This window comes from Arachis duranensis, chromosome 3 (genome assembly GCF_000817695.3).
Source record: "Arachis duranensis cultivar V14167 chromosome 3, aradu.V14167.gnm2.J7QH, whole genome shotgun sequence".
NCBI classification, from domain to species: Eukaryota; Viridiplantae; Streptophyta; class Magnoliopsida; order Fabales; family Fabaceae; genus Arachis; species Arachis duranensis.
The window spans coordinates 448,986-466,153 of NC_029774.3; the positions used below are offsets into that span (position 1 = coordinate 448,986).

The 17,168-nt window shown below is 29.1% G+C and overlaps 1 protein-coding gene across 1 annotated transcript; it reads right to left on the bottom strand.

The window, feature by feature from the left end:
- Positions 1-12,070: 12,070 nt before the first annotated feature.
- Positions 12,071-15,235, bottom strand: LOC107476431 (probable 2-carboxy-D-arabinitol-1-phosphatase). Its single transcript, XM_016096237.3, has 9 exons — positions 14,836-15,235; positions 14,398-14,503; positions 14,062-14,278; positions 13,840-13,958; positions 13,590-13,688; positions 13,327-13,380; positions 13,160-13,258; positions 12,875-12,982; positions 12,071-12,716 (listed from the first exon to the last, which is right to left on the bottom strand). Exons 1-9 carry the CDS (start codon positions 15,168-15,170, stop codon positions 12,345-12,347), a joined length of 1,509 nt encoding a protein of 502 aa, XP_015951723.1. The 5' UTR covers positions 15,171-15,235; the 3' UTR covers positions 12,071-12,344.
- Positions 15,236-17,168: the final 1,933 nt, after the last annotated feature.

Consider the following 17,168-nt stretch of genomic DNA (forward strand, 5'->3'; position numbering starts at 1 on the left):
AGTTTGTTGGGTATTTGTGGACGTTTCTTATTAATACCAAAATTCAGAATAAAATAAAATAAATAAAAAACAAGTGTTTGTACGTCCAAATGTGATTAAAAACTCTTTGTGCTTCCAAGTGTGAGTCTAGCTCACCATCACTTCAACCCTAAACTTCTATACTTGTTTGGTGAAGAATGAAGAAACTAGAAAAAAGAGATATTGAAAAGTTAGATATGCTAAATTTGCCATTACTAGGGGCCCCTCAAGTCATCAACCGTGGATAAAACTCTCTCAAATTTGTTGATATTAAGTTGGGAGGGTTCATTATGGGACCATTGAATTGAAGCTAAAAATGTGATAGGGTATATAGATTTGTCATCCCCTTTTCTTTCTTTCTGGTGGCTAAAAAAAACTTTACCTCTTTCTTGTAATAACCACCAAAACAATGCAATAGGCAAGCCATGAATATGTGATGGTGATTATTGGTCCCACAAAATAAATTTGCTAACTCCCCCCTCCTCCCAATGCAAACTCATATGGGAGCATATTTCACTAATTATAAATTAATAAATAATTTAATTTTATTTATTTGTTTCTATCATTATGTCACACGCCTATGATTGATAAGACTTGATCTAATCTTATATTTATTGAAATCAACAATAATGAAGAAACCAAGGACGAAATATTTAATGTGATGCATTCTAAAGAGGTGTGACTATTTTAATTGGTTTCCGGTCTGCTCTCGTTACACTCTTTAATACATAAAAAGAAAAATCATGTGGTTGCAGTTGGAGAGAAAAAAGATAAAGAAAAGCATTTGGAACAAGACATGCCCATGCATGAATTATTAAAAGCTTAGGTCAACACATCCAAGTCCCCCTCTTTCTCCCTATTTTAAGTAGTTTCTCCAACCAAAACCATATATATAGATCCAACATCATCACTTCTTCGCATAAATAAAAGTTGAGTACTAGACAATTTTATTGGCAAGACTGAATTAATTAAGTAATAATAAAATTTCATCACGTCTATAAAATCTTATTTAGGAATAGTAATACCATTCGAATTCGCAGATACGTATTCATCCATTTCTATCTGTTTGGGACAAATTTTTAGTGAGACGGATTTTTGAGGGGTCGAAACGAGGTCGAATTTAGATAATATCCGCCCACTATATATATAATATATATAATTTTAATATAGAATATGTCTAATATATGTAAAATAATTAGTAAATAATTAATAATATTATATCACATATTTAAATTTTTACTTTAATTTATGTTATGTATGTGATGATGATTATATAATTTTTAAAATTTAATTTTATTTATTGAATTTTTATAATTATAGAATCGAATAGGAGCGAGACGGATACTCGCAGAAACAAATTAAAGTTTAACATTTTACTATTCGCAAATAGAAGTGACACGGATTTTATGCAGAAGATCGAATAAAGAAAAAACCTGCCCTACCCGACCGATGCCACTCCTAATCTTACTTAACAATCCTTTTTGTTAGAGAGGACTGGTATGTATGTAATTAAGCTGTGTAGTTTAATTAATTAGAGGGAAAAATAAAAAAAATCCAGAGAGACAAGATAGGGATGAAAGAGCAGCACACAAGGTGTTATCATTATTATTATTATTATTGATTGAATGCTTTCTCTTTTTGAGGTACAAAGCAGTGTATGAGGGCATATTGTTTAGGTCATGGACCCCATAAACTAAGGACTTATGGTCCAGTTCATGGGGCATGCATGCTCCTTCCTCATTATTCATTTCTCACCCTTGCTTATGCTAAACGTAACTGCATCTAGTACCAATAATCACACTAACCAAAATTATTAGAGACAGAGCGAGGAGGGGTAAATACAAGAAACAAGGGCTAATAATATTGTGTGCTTATGTTTTAATTATATTTGCACTATTGAGGTTGAAAATTGAAATTAGTCGGTGCTCCTATGCACAAGAAAATTGATTTTTTTTATTTTAAGAAAAAAAGAAAAACCACATATATATATATATATAAAAAAAAGTGAATATGAATGCATGGTGCTTGTGAAACTTCCTGGAGTGTAAAAGAAGGCATATGCTAACAACTTTTCTTTTCATTTCATTTCAATATAATTGACAGTTTTTAACTTTCCCCAGACAAAGTGGAATAAATTAGATTCCTTATTCCTTCCCAAGTAGTAACATGTTTCTCTCAAATTAAATTAATAAAAACAAAAAACCATGCATAATCAATTTCATAATTTCATCAGCAGCTTGTGAACCAAGCTAAGCTAATAGCTGAAGCTGATGGCAATGCAAACACATGTATATGTTTTTCACTTCATCAATAAACCATGAATTCATTCCTTCACCCTTTTCATATTACGAAAGTTCGTGGTGGTGCAACTAGCTAGCAACTAATATATTATCGATAGAGACTAAAGATTCATGGTAGGGACTGGGACCTAAACCGCAATCACATCAAATACATCTATCATGCACGATTAACTTAACGTACTATGATCTTAAAATTTTAATTATATATATCATATTAACCTATCTTATAATGGTGGAAATTCAGGTGAAGTCGACTTCACGTGAAGTTGATGTTGAGAGCCGTTAGATAATTTTCCTTATTTGACTAAATTTTCATCAACTTCACGTGAAGTCGACTTCACCTGAGTTTTCATCTCTTATAATATCAGTATGAAAAGTCAAGAAATTAAATAGTTATGTGATAATTTACCCTAATTGTAATGTCACATAAATTTATACCGTTACAAAAACAACTTTAATTTGTATGATATAGACCCCAGTAGTCCCTTCACTTTAATTTATTCATCTTTTGAATGTTTTTTTTTTCCCTTCTTATTTTCCATCCTCTTGGTGTAGAGAACAAAACTTATAGTTCTAATGGATTAGAATTGAAACGGAAGGTGAGGGTGACAATTCAAAAGGGTAGAATGGAATCCAACTGAAAAGTGAAAGTCTTTGTGTCTTGGCCTTATGTAATACCCAAGAAATTATCCACAACAGAAACTGGGAGCATATTATCTTTTACTGAAAGAGAAAAAAAAAGGTTGGTTAAATTCTTTTTTGATGTGGCCATGAGAGTTTTAGAATCCTTTTTCCAATTTCATTTGTTGATGAAAGTTGAAGGAAGCTTGGTACTACCGCGAGAATGTGAAATATCACATGTTGGACCAGCCAGCCAGCTAGATAGATAGTTCATCTTCACAATCAATAATAAATAATCTTTTCTTTCTTTTTCTACTTTTTATTAATTCTTTTGTTTTTAATAAGGGACCTATGTTGTTCAATTCAAACTACTTCAAATAAAACGGTGTTCATTCCCAAACCAAATGTACGCTAATATATTTTAGTGTTTAATTTATTAAAAAAATTACAAATTTATCTTTAAAAAAGTTAGACAAGTTTGACACTAAAATTATCAAATTGGCCAATATATTTAATTACTACTAAATAAAATTTCAAAACCACAAGTAATTGTGGAAGTAATTTTGAGATGGGTAGAGAAGTAAAAGACTGAATAATCGAGTTTCGTGTTTATTTTGATATTTATGGTTGTTGAATTAATGTAACTAACAATCCTAGACGACTACCAATGAATTCAGTATTAATATTCCATTTAAATGAACTTAGATTATAAATATGCATAGTATTTAATGTCACCACTATTGCTATATGGACCACATTCTTTTAATTTATGAGACGAAGGTTTCGGTCGCAGGTGGCTAACAATATCCACAGTACATGAAACTAGCTATACTATTATTAATCTACCTGTCTATATATCATGCATGCTTTTTCCATTGTATATATAAACTAGTGTTAAACCCGTGCGATGTACGGACTTATATTTTAATTTCACATGATAAATAAAAAATAATATTTTATAATTATAAAGTTTTCAAGTTTAGTACAACATTATCATTATCATTATATAATAAACGTATTTAATATATTATTTTATTTTTATTTAAAGTAAAATACAAATCTAACAGTTTGAAGTCTATAATATTCTTGAGTCATAAGAAAAGAGATCTGAAAAAATAAGAATATATATAACTGTAATAATAGTATGTTAATTTTACACTAAACTGTATATTATAAGACTAATGAAAATTTATCAACAACTTAGTATTTTACTAACCTCATTAGAAAGGTAATTGACATATAATGTTGTGCTCCGTGTTACACATTTTATTTCAAGTCTAAAAGTATAGTTAATAAATTAGTTATATCTACGACAAATATTTGTATAAAAGTGCAAATCATAACATGTTACTAAAATGAAAATACTATTTTCTTATCTAAATATTATTAAAAATTTTGTTGAACGCGACATTTGTTGTTGATGAGTTTGGATTACTGTCTTTATTTAGAATTAGAATGTTCAAGCCATTGCAACTCTTAATTCTTGACCAAATAACGTAAAGTTGCCCATTGGTAAACACTGATTTTGGCAAGTAAAGTCCTACATACGATAATGATTGACCACATAGTGAAATACCTTAGTTTTAATATTTTTCTCCTCATCTATAGTATCCCGTCAACTAATAATATCTAAGTTACATTCTAAATATGTTTTAGTTTGTTAACACTATTAGATATCAACAGCATCACAAACAGTTTTCTCAATTGATGACCAGACTTCGTTAATAGCTGCAATAAATTTTCTATCGTTACCCAGCAGTCCCATAAAATAGAAAATATCTTGAAAGTTAGGATATGTAATCCCATTAACTATCCTAATAGACTCATATGTTACACAATTTTTTTGAATAATTAACAAAATTCTCATATGATAGATATCAGATGTATCCGGTGGAACATAGTTTAATTTCCCGATAAAATATTCTCTCTTGCGTGGATATCATTCCCTTTCTTCTATTTTATAAACAAATTGATTTGGAAACTCAGCATATGTTAAAGTTTGACCTGCTTCAAATTCTTTGTTGGCCTCCTGTAACAGCCCAGACCACCCGCTAACATGATATTGTTCGCTTTGGCACACAATGCCTCACGGTTTTCTCTTTGACGATAGGGATGATATCCGAAACCCCCCACACTCACTCGTCAAAATGCGTCATGCTAGGGAGAGGTATCCACACCCATATAAGGCATGTTTCGTTCCCCTCCCCAACCGATGTGGGACCTTACAATCCACCCCCTAAGGGAGTTCAGCGCCCTCGCTGACACATCAATCTGGGTTCTGGCTCTGATACCATCTGTAACAGTCCAGACACACGCTAGCATGATATTGTCCGCTTTGGCACACAAGACCTCACAATTTTGCCTTTGACGATAGGGATGAATGATAACCGAAGTCCCCCATACTCACTCGTCAAAACGCGTCATGCTAGGGAGAGGTATCCACACCCTTAAAGATGATATTTTATTTTCTAGGTAAATAAAAGATTGATCTCATAATTGAAAATCATAAGCCAAAGTTCTCCATATAGCCTCCCATGTAAATAAATACCCACAATCATAAAATTATTTCATCTTATAATATATTTTTTTAAATATATTTTATCTTTTATATTTTTAATATTAACATACCAATAATAATATTTTAAATAAAAATTAAACAAATATTTATTCACCAAAAATAATTTTTTTCGACAAATTAAAATTCTTCCAGCACAAAAAATTTAATATTACAAAAATATTTATTACAAAATAAAATTAAAATAACAATCTAAATAAAGAATACTAAAATAAATAAATTTAAATTTATAGAATAAATCTTGAAATAAATCTAAATAAATACATTTACATTGAAATCAATATTAAAATTTCTAGATTTTGTTTTACTCATTTAATACGTGTAAGTATTTATATTAAAAAAATTAATTATAATTTAAAAAATAACAACAAAAAAATTATAATAATTATATACATATATATTTTATATTTTAAAAATTAACAAATTCAAAAAATTTTAAACACAATTTATAAATTCTCTTTATTAAAGAAATAGTTGCAATTTAAAAATTAATAATTAATTAATTATTTTTAATATTATAAAAATTTTTTAACAAAATAAAATTAAAATAATAATTTAAATACAAAATACTAAAATAAATAAATTCTAATATATAGACTTACAATGAAGTTAATATTAAAATTCATAGATTTCATTTTACTCATCTATTATGTGTAAGTGTTTATATTTAAAAAATAATAATTGATTATTTATTGTCGATTTCTCTTAGCAAATTCATGAATCGAGTCACAAGAGCCTTCTTAACTGAGATATGTATTTTTTTAAAAAATTTTTAAAAAATTTAATTATGAGAAAATAACTTAAAATTAAAAGTAACAACTTAAACAAATAATAATAATAATTTATAATTTAAAAGAGTAATCTGTAAATAACTTAAAATTAAAAAAAAAACAAACTAAACAAATAACTTAAAATTTAAAAAATAACCACCTAAGAAAAATAACTTAAAATTTAAAAAATAACAACCTAAGCAAAAAAACTTAAAGAAATAACTAAGTTTAAAAAATAACAACCTCTTTCAAAGATAATGTTTTGTTTATATTTTCAAATTAAGCTCTTATTATTTTGTTTTCGAACTTATTTCTTACTATTACTTGCTTTTTGTTGTTTTGTTATTACTTTTAAATTTTGATTTCATTATTAAACAACCGTCTTAATTTTAAAATAATTTATAAATAATTTTGTTTAAATTAGTTCAATAATATTAAGATTTAAATATCTAACTACCTTGTTAATAAATTCGAAAATTAAATCTTTATTGATATCTAACAATCTAACCAAATAATTTATTAATTTTTTTAAATTAGTTTAATAATATTAAGATTTAAATATCTAACTACCTTGGTAATAAACTCAAAAACTAAATCCTTATTATTATCCAACAATTTAACCAAATAATCTATTAATTTATAAATAAAATTACAAAAATTCCTAATAACGACATTTAAGAAAATAATCTCGAAACCCAACATATGAGCATCACGTCAGCAAAAAGTCTCCTCATTTGTATTCGGTCTAGAGGAAAGATTATTTTAAATTTAAAAAGTAACAACTTAAGCAAATAATAAATTATAATTTATAAATAATATTTAAAAAATTTTAGTGATGACCTAAACAAATTATTAGTTCAACAATATTAAAAATTAAATACCCAACAATCTAAGAAAGTGTATTTAAAAATTCAAAAGGTAACAACAATTCAAGAAAAGATAATGTTTCTACCAAAACAAACGTATGATTGGCATTATTCTATTAGATAGACTCTAAAAGGGATTCCAAAATATGTGCATCCAAATTCTCAAGTTTCATTCTCAATCTTGATCTTCTTGCAAGTTGAGGTATCTCCTTCCACATTCGAATCTTCCGACTCCGAGGATAGTCGCTTAGTTGGTGTAATAGCATTTTTCAACCATTCAGATTCACCATTGGCCGTAACTTCATTGGAGAATTAAAGCAACAAATTATGTACTTTTACCACGTTAAATTAAAGATTTCTTTCTAACCTTTGATTTTATCTCACTAATATTTTTTTAATAAAATTAAGATATAATTTTGAGAGAACAAACAAACAAAAAATTTATTTTTTTAACAAATACCTTAGCATCTTCTACTTTCTTCATTTCAATAATTGATGATGCCTTTAAAATTGGAAGCAAACCACCGGTGTAGTCAACATTCTAAAATTATAATTAATTATTTATTATTATTTATAAATTAGATACTACTAATGACCAAGGAAGCAAAAAATAAATTGATTTTTAATAGAAAGTACACTTATGATTATACTCACAATTTGAATAGGGTGAGCATCTTTGAATTTATTTATGAGGTCCACATTATCAGTTATCTTCTTAACTTTATAAGAAGATAAAAAATGTGGATTATCAGATATTTGAACTTTAATGATGAAGAGAAAGGTCTTGTCAATTAGGTTGAGAAAAAGTGTAGGTGTATCCGATAGATCTCCTTTCTGCAGGGTATTACCTAATATATTAATAATAAATAATATAAAAATTACCATTAAAAATATCTTCACTAATGTTTTTAGAAATAAATATTGGTTAGAACTTACTAATAGGAGTTGATCAAGTATCTCTACACAGCTCTTTTCCAAAACTTGTTTTGCCTCATCCACGTCTTCATCGAGCCAAACCATCTCAATTGAGTATGGCAATAAAAAATTTCTGTAACTTAGTAGTGTTCATAACTGTATCACTCGTATACATACACATAAATTGTCGATAGTTTGTGAATACCAGCCATTGGAGTAAGTAGATTGATTTTGAATATACGTAAAGAAAGGAATCGAAGTACTTTAAATTGTGGTGCTTTAAATCTCTCATAACTTATACTTTTATAGTTGACTCATAACTAAAATTTTTTAAATTTGATTGACTTTGATTTAAATTTAAATTGAAAATAACAACTTAAGCAAATAATAATTTATAATTTATAAATATAAATCTTAAAATTTCTAGTGACGACACGTCAGCAAATAAACTCTCAAACTCAACGTATGAGCGCCATGTCAGCAAATGAGCTCCCCATTTGTATTACTATAAAGATAAAGATTCAATAAAACTAGGCGTTAAAGTTTTTTTTTTCAAAATTTATTTAAGTAAGTCATAGCATGTTTCTTCTTTTCTCTTTATTATTATTCTTCAACGTATTATTTTCGTCATTTTATTCTTCTTCAACGTCTTTTATTTAATTTTTTTTCTTTTACTTTTTTCTTCTCATCCTCTATTATTATCATCATTTTCTTTTTCTATATATATTCAAAAAATTAATACATAAAATTTTTGATTCGCCATAGCACATAATTTTTTAATGGACCACATACCTAAACATATTGATATCCAACTAAAAAAATAAGAACAATATAAAAATTTTAATGTAAAATACAAAAATTTTAGTGCACAGAACAAAATTTTTAAAAAATTATATATTCAACACATGAATATTCACGATTCAACCAATAAAATACATACAAAAAATTATGGTGCACAGTATAAAATTTTTTTACGCACAACACATAAATTTTTGTATGCACAGGACAAAAATTTTTAAAGAATCATATGTCCAAATAAAGTATTGACTCACCTGACTAACAAATCACATTCGTAACAAAAAATTATGTGTTATATGCAAAAATTTGAGTGTTATGTATACAAATTTCTATACTATATTAATAAATTTATACTTTATGCAAAAATTTATATATTAGGTCACTAAATTTGTGTATTCTCCAATAAAAATTTATGTATTAAAAAAAATACAAAAAAATAATAATATATACACACTTTTTTTTAAACTTATACCAACTTAATTAAATTTGATTAAAAAAATTTGTAAATATAATATCATCTATATAAATAATAGGTTGGCAATTTTATTATTAGGGTAAAGCTATACTTTCAAAATCTTTATACATACTTTTATCCCAAAACAATTACTACATAAAACTTTTATAAATATATTTGCCTGTTATTTACCAGAATAACTCACATACTACTACTAATAATTAAAACCAAACTCTCATCCTTTTAGAATATAAGATTTCTTACCGATCATATATACCAATCATTTTTGTCTAATCATGAGTGTATATGGAATATATAAAAGTAAAACTTGAAGGAAACTAACTCTTTATTTGTGCTGTGTCAATAATAATGCTAACTGCTAAGTTTTTTCTTGATTTCATTCTTCTATTATACGCTTGTCAGAAGGATATTACCGACATAATTTGGATACTATAGCCAACAGCTTATGAATATGATTTCTCAGAGAGAAAACATGTGATTAATAAATAAACAATTAAATTAAATGGATGTGGGTGAACAAAAGAAGCCAGAGCAATTTCTTTTGATTATTTATTTTTATAAAATTTAATGCATGTTTGTTGCATATGGACACATATGGCTATTTGACAATTACATTATTCTAATCCTGCTTGCAATTGGTGATTCTGACAAGAGATTTTGCTGAATTCATTATTTATGGATATACATAAGGCTTTTGACCTTATAGCCAACCAAGGAGTGACAAATAATTTCTTTTTGTCTTTTAAATTTTCTTTTCCTAAAATATTAAGTCCAGACAAAGGAATAGATAGAGTAAAGATATATGGTAATACAAAAATAAAAAATTATATATATAAAGTCAATTGACCTGAATCTCTTAAACTAATTTTTCTATTTTATTTATTGTACTAATATTTTTTTTTTCTTTATATTATTTTCTTAACTGTAATTACTAAATTGTTAAACTAAAAAATTCAAATAAACTCATAGAATTTAAATAAGTTTGAATTAAAAAACTTTACAAATAAATAAAAGCAAAAGCACACGGCATAGCATGTACAATCCAACGACTGCTTGGGGTAAAAACTCAACTGAAGTCAACTTCATGTGAAGTTGATACCTCAAAACTGTTTGATGAAAATTTAGTCAAATCAGTTAAATTATCTAACAACTCTCAAATATCAATTTCACGTGAAGTCGACTGCACATGAATTTCCACCACTACTTCGTTTTCTAATTCAATTTCTTACAAAGACGAGTAGAAAACTGCTATATGCACTAACATTGTACTAGGATAATCTACAAATATGAAAATTTAAGAAACATAATCTTTAAAACTATGACATGAGATTTGGCATGGCTTCTTGGAAGTTTGTTGAAGAGTCCAATTTCAGCATTAGAGGGAAAATTTTAATTTTGAGTTTGAATTGATATATCTTCTACAAATTCTTGTGTCAGCACAAAAAGAAATAAAAAAATCTACATGTAATAAGAAGCTGACAATGTCGGCAAGTTCAACAACCAGTTCCGTGTGATGGGATAGATCAAATGATAGACATACTTGATCATTGATTTTTTTTTTCTGAGTTTGTGTGAACTTCCCAACCATATATATAGTTGAAGTGAATTCCTCTGAAATTCTAAGTTTACCAGTTAAAATTGAAAGAACAATTGTACCGTAAGTAAATGAAGATGTTTCACGTCTAATAATAATAATAGAAGATGCGCAATTTGCGCATCATGTCTACTCTGCCACACTCACATGCAGCATCAATGGCAAATAATTCCATTATTTTATATTAAATGGTTGGTTAGTAAATCCTATGGCTACCACTATTATCCAAAGTCCAAACCTTATTATTAGAAATTTAATTAATTGAAGATTCATGCTGGTAAGAAAATTCACCATCTAATTGCTGTAGCACTGTGTATAGTACATGATAAACAGATGAAGAGCTAGTGGATAAGATGGTCAGATGCCTTATCAGCTTTGCTTTAATTAAAAGAGTGCATGGAATTGCTAATATAACTATTCCACCATAAAAGAGCAACAATATCATATCTTAAAATGAAAGGGGGAAAACAGTGCCACAAAGTTCTTCAAGACTTCAACTATGGGATTATATGTCAGTATGTCACCTTGTTAATGCTTAGTATCTTTGCAGATTTCAAGTCATTATGCAAATTTTTATTGGCAGCACATAATTTTATTTTATGGGGATGTAAAGGAGCTCAATTGACGCAATCACTAAACCTACTTTTTCATTTTTTATTTTGAGCTCCTTTTCAAGTTTCTGGATTTAATCCAACAGCTGTTTGTTTTCAGCACAAAAAACAAAATAGCAGTTTGTTTTGACCTGGAACACTGAGCACTCATCGTGCAAACTTTTGTACTAATATTTTGCAGAAAAAAACTCAGATATGATATTCTTTTTATTCAAAACATATGTACTATTTTTAATCAATCAATTTTCTTTTTATAAAATAGTGCATATCTTATGTTTTTATTGGAAACTAAAACTTACAATAAGTATAAAATAGATGACACAGCCATCTTGAAGTGATACGTATTAACATGGAAACAGTTTTTTTTACAAGAAAAGAATGTCTAAGTAGACAATATGATTATTAAAACAAAATAATGTAAGTAATTATATTCATAGAAATAAGTATATAGAAATTAATTTAAAAAATATAAAGACTTGAGTGTATGATATAAAATTGATTAAATAAAAATATTAATAAAAAAATAATTAAAACTTAAATCTATCACATTATTAAAAATAATTACATATAAAATCATTAAATATTTTTTATTTTATCAATCACATATCTCATATATCTACTTCTTTAATTACATACAAAATCATCCAAGGGCTTAAATATTATTTCCTGTTCAGAGATGATGAAGAGTCTTTACATTATTTTGAATATTTAACCATCTTTAATGCTTGAAAATTTGGATGCTGGGGACATGGGGTCACTTCAGCTTGATAAATGGAATGATGCATTTGCAATAGTATACAGTTAAAACTCTTCACCATCCTCTGTTGATCTTGTGATAGGGATGGACCATCTCCCCAAATGTGCAGTATAATTTATGCACCGTATGACACCTCTTCCTTTAGGGCCATCAGGGAAGTCAAGGACACTAACACTCCCTTCGTCAAGATGAAATGACCCTAACCATTCCTTGGTCAAGTTAAGGCAGTGCCCCATTAGTGCTATGTGGATTGCTGGATGAGCAACCGCGACCAAGACTCCTTCGCTCGATTCATCGGATATTTCATCTAACAGGGACTGCCATGCCTTTTCAGATTGATCCCATAATGTTGTTCTCAACCCATCATCAATCCTATTTAACCATCCAGGCTGAATTGGGGGAAAGTTGGATAGATCCTGCAATAAAGGAAAACTTTAGACAGAACATACCGATAATGAAGCATAGTTATTAATTATGTACATCAAGATTAGAAGCAACCATCAGTACCATACATTTGGTAAAATACTTTGCTAGTTCAAACACTTGCTATTTTGGTGAGGTTTTTGTTGCTTACCATTTTGGATTGCTGAAAGATTGTTTCAACATCTAGGCTACCGATTTGCTTCAACTCAACATAGCGTGGCACACAGTCAGCACCCAAGCAATCTGCAGCTTCTTGTACCTAAAGTTATATCAAACGAATTAATAATGGAAATCGAAATCGACTAGTTCAGGAATGCAATGCAATACACATATTATAACTAAGTCGGTTCATTAGTAGATATATATACTTTCAATAAATCAATTTAAACAGGAAATAGGCATATGGTTGATGAAACAGGAAATAACCGTAGCATACCTTGGAGATGGTCATGGCAGTCTCAAAACAAGCCTTGTTAGGACTACTAATTATGGAACTCACTTTCAAATCAAGAAGTAGCTCTGCAGATTTCTGGGACTGTTAAATATTTGAAAGGTCAGACAAATAACTTTCTAACACCTAGTTCTGATGATTAAATATAGTACCTGTATAACACCAAGCATGTTCATTGGATGATCACCAGCAAACGGAAAATCATTCTGTTCAAAATAAGCTAGTTTGTTACAAAACTTGACATGAAAAACGTACTTAAAATAAAGTTTATTGCAAAGTTTTAAAGTTTATTCCTCTGCATATCACCTGCAGCTTTCATAGAAATTGGAACAAATACAAAAATTAAAGTTTTGGGATATTCATAACATTTGGCCAGCTACCTCTATCAAGATAAATTTTAGCCTATGGTTTATACCTCCGTATTTCCCTGCGTAGATCCATTACAAACAAGTATGATCCGCTTATTTGTATCTCTGCCTCCAGATTTTCCACCAGCCACTGGTGAACCAGGGGTCTGCATTAATAAAATAGTTTGATAACAATCCTAAATACAATCTCAAATGTGAAGAAATTCACATTTTCTCTAATTTAAAGCTTTGTCACGACCCAGAACCACAACCACAACCACAACCAAAGGTCCAAAGCCAGTCAAGACTCGGACATACCTGATTTAAGCGATCGAGGCAAATGTCCGGAGATCCGCCCTCAGGCCTAGGAATGAAATCCAGCACACTTACACCACAATTGCTCTGAAGTAAACATCTAAAATACTCCACCCCTAAACCTAATCGTTTGGAACAAAAGAGAAAAGGTGAGAAATGTTCCAGTTGATAAGATTCCTTTTTTTTCCATCATCAGAATTTTCTTAGAAGGAGAAAAACAGGTACCAATTGCTGTAGCAACAAGAGCCTGATTAACGGCATTGTGAGCAACCACAAGAACAGACCTGCTATCATGTGCTAAGATTTTAGTCCAGCAGTTCCTAGCACGTTCCCATAGCTCTCTCACCGGATAATGACCATCGATGATGAAATTCGCAGCATCCAGCTGCCATTGACGATAAGCAGAACCATATCTCTCTTTCCCCTCATTCTTCAACAGACCCTAGATCACAATAACAACACAAGCTGACCTAGATCAATCTACAATGGACTAAATAACAATCAGATAATGAATAATTGAATATGTTTTTCATGACTAAATTACATTATTCTAAACCATACTTGAAATGAGTACAAGTCAATCTCCCTCAATTCATACTCTGGAATTATTGATTCTTTACGTCCTCCCCAAATGATCTCCGCTGTTCTCTTGGACCGTTCCAAAGGACTACAAAAACAAAAAACCACTCTAAACCTTTTATCACAGCTCTCAAGCAAATGACGAGCGCTAAATTGTTCACAGTTCATGTTGAGAAATACATCTAATATCAAGTGAGCTGAAAAAATTGAGGACCAAAAAACAAATCTTAATTTTACTCAGAGATCACCTATAAAAAAAATTCGATGCTCAAAAGTCGACTTCACTATATTTATATACATACAACTTTGTTAGGAATCAACCACTACTTCAGTGGCTAGTAATAACTATATGAACTAACTACAGAATCTGAACTAACCTCTAACAAATTGAAGGAATCCGTAACCGTAACTAAGTGATACCTTGCAAAGCAAGCGTCGAAGTTGTCATCAATGAGCATCTGGCGGGAAGTCTCGGCCTGAGACTCGCCCTTTTTGGTGAGCACAGAGAAGTTAGAGCTCCCTTGGATCCTCCCCTCTGCATTCCACGTGCTCTGCCCATGCCTCACCAGAACAACCCTCTTCGCTACCTTTAACGGAGGCAACGGCTCCAATGCCCGGAGATCCGAGCTGAGCCCTTCTCCGGGAGGCTTCTGTATCTCCTGCACGCTGGAGGAGCATCGAACGGCGCCGTACCTTGGGGGACTGTGACGGAGAAGACAAACAGAGGAAGAAGAAGGAGTTAGAACCAAAACCATTTGAGTTTTCAGTACCGTTAAGACTGTTACCGAGTCTTTTCTTTTATTCTATGGTTTCGGTTCTTTCTAATATCGCTCTATTTCCAGGACACGCAACGGGAATGACACGTGGCCCAACAACCAACAAAGCTCTATCTCTAACACAATAACCATGTCTTTAAAATATGTAATTAATAAAATGAAAAATATTTAGTGATTTTATATGTAATTATTTTTAATAATGGTATAGATTTAATTTTTATTAATATTTTTATTTAATCAGTTTTATATCATACACTTAAGTTTTTATATTTTTAAATTAATTTTTATATATTTATTTCTATGAATATAATTATTTACATTATTTTATTTTAATAATTATATCATTTTGTAAAAAATACCAAGTTTCCTCTAAATTTATATGGTTAAGAAAAAAATTTATCTCACTTTTTTATGATAATTTATTTTAACTATAATTTTTGTTTTGAGAGTTGTATTTTATATTCTATATGAGTACTACTATTTTTGAAATAATTATAATTTATAAATTATTTTTAAATTTTTAAAACTTTTAAAAGAATTTATCTTAATTAAAAGATATGTAACAATTTCTTAACAAAACATATTATAAAAGTATTGGTATCTTATAATTTTATAGAGTACTATAGAATCAAAATTTTTAAATCCGTGTTTGTTAAACATTATAACATATCTTCCATGCTCAAAATTATTGTTTCAAAATTCCTACCATTAAAGCATTCACAATATTATTAGAATTTAATTTTTATTCATTGTGAATGTAAAAGAGTTTTTCATGCATTTTTATATTAATATAAATAACATTTTTAAAATTATTACTTAAAAAATTATATAAATATATAAACGTAATCACATATTTTTGTTCTGATATAATGGGCTTTCTTCAGTAAAAAAATGTAGCAGGCTACTAAGCTGCATACAACTTAAGGCTAGCCTTCCTCTCTAATTCTCTATCATTGGCCCATAAAGGGATGTCAGAGAAGCTCAGAAAGACCAGGAAAAAACAAATAAAAAGCTCAGAAAATAAGGCGTATACAATTTCATGGCTCAGATTTTTTTTTTTTGGTGACTATTTCATGGCTCAGATTGAGTGTGTAAGATTCATATAAGTAGATTTATTTATTTGAATTTTGTGAAACGATATGAGATAAATTTGTTTGAAGAATATTCACTTAGTGAGATTGATGGATGATTATTCCAATTTTGTTAAAGAACAATGCATGGTGTTGATCAATAATTGTGGTGAAAGGCACTAGTGCGGAAAATGTCATGCTTATAGATGCTCCCCATTCTTGATTCGCGGTTACAATGACCAAATACCAATCGATGACTCCTTTGAATATATGTATATAATACTGGTTTTAATGGCAATCTGGCTTGCTACTTCTCCGATTTCTGCTCTTCTTTTCTTAAGCATATCAATGGATAAGTCAATTTTATAAGCCTGAATCTTATTGCAAGCTAAGCTTTAGCAGAAAACCATAAACATCATCATTTCATTTGAGCTAATACATTTTTCTTTAATTTGTTGTTAACTAATAATGAAGTTCCAACCCATCTACAATGACTGGACGCTGACTCATCATAATGCACAAAAATCAAACCTTAAGCAAGGTTCAAAAATATTTTAATCACATTTATTTAACAACAAAAACAACTAAATTCTCATGAAATGTTAATTCCGATTATATCCAAAATAATAATTAATATGTGGGTTTGGAGGATGTCATTGTTAGACAGATAGACTTAAACACAGTCCCACAGATGTTGCTTTCATTCTTCAAACGGCTACTTGTGCTGTAGTTTTGGGTCATATCCATAACACTCTCTCTCCAAAAACCTCCAAAATTAGCCGTTCCTTTCTTCTAATCCTTTGCTCTTTGCTTTGCACCATTGTTTACAGCTAGCATTTTCTATTTTCTATTTTCTATTTTTTTCATCATTATTATTAATATTATTGTTTACTGTCTTATTTATTTG

Coding starts and splice junctions, on each gene's coding strand:
- LOC107476431 (XM_016096237.3), bottom strand. CDS start 15,170: ATGGTTTTGGTTCTAACTCCTTCTTCTTCCTCTGTTTGTCTTCTCCGT. Junction 14,279..14,397: donor TTGACTTGTACTCATTTCAA/GTATGGTTTAGA, acceptor ATTGTGATCTAG/GGTCTGTTGAAGAATGAGGG. Junction 13,959..14,061: donor TCTTGTTGCTACAGCAATTG/GTACCTGTTTTT, acceptor CCAAACGATTAG/GTTTAGGGGTGGAGTATTTT.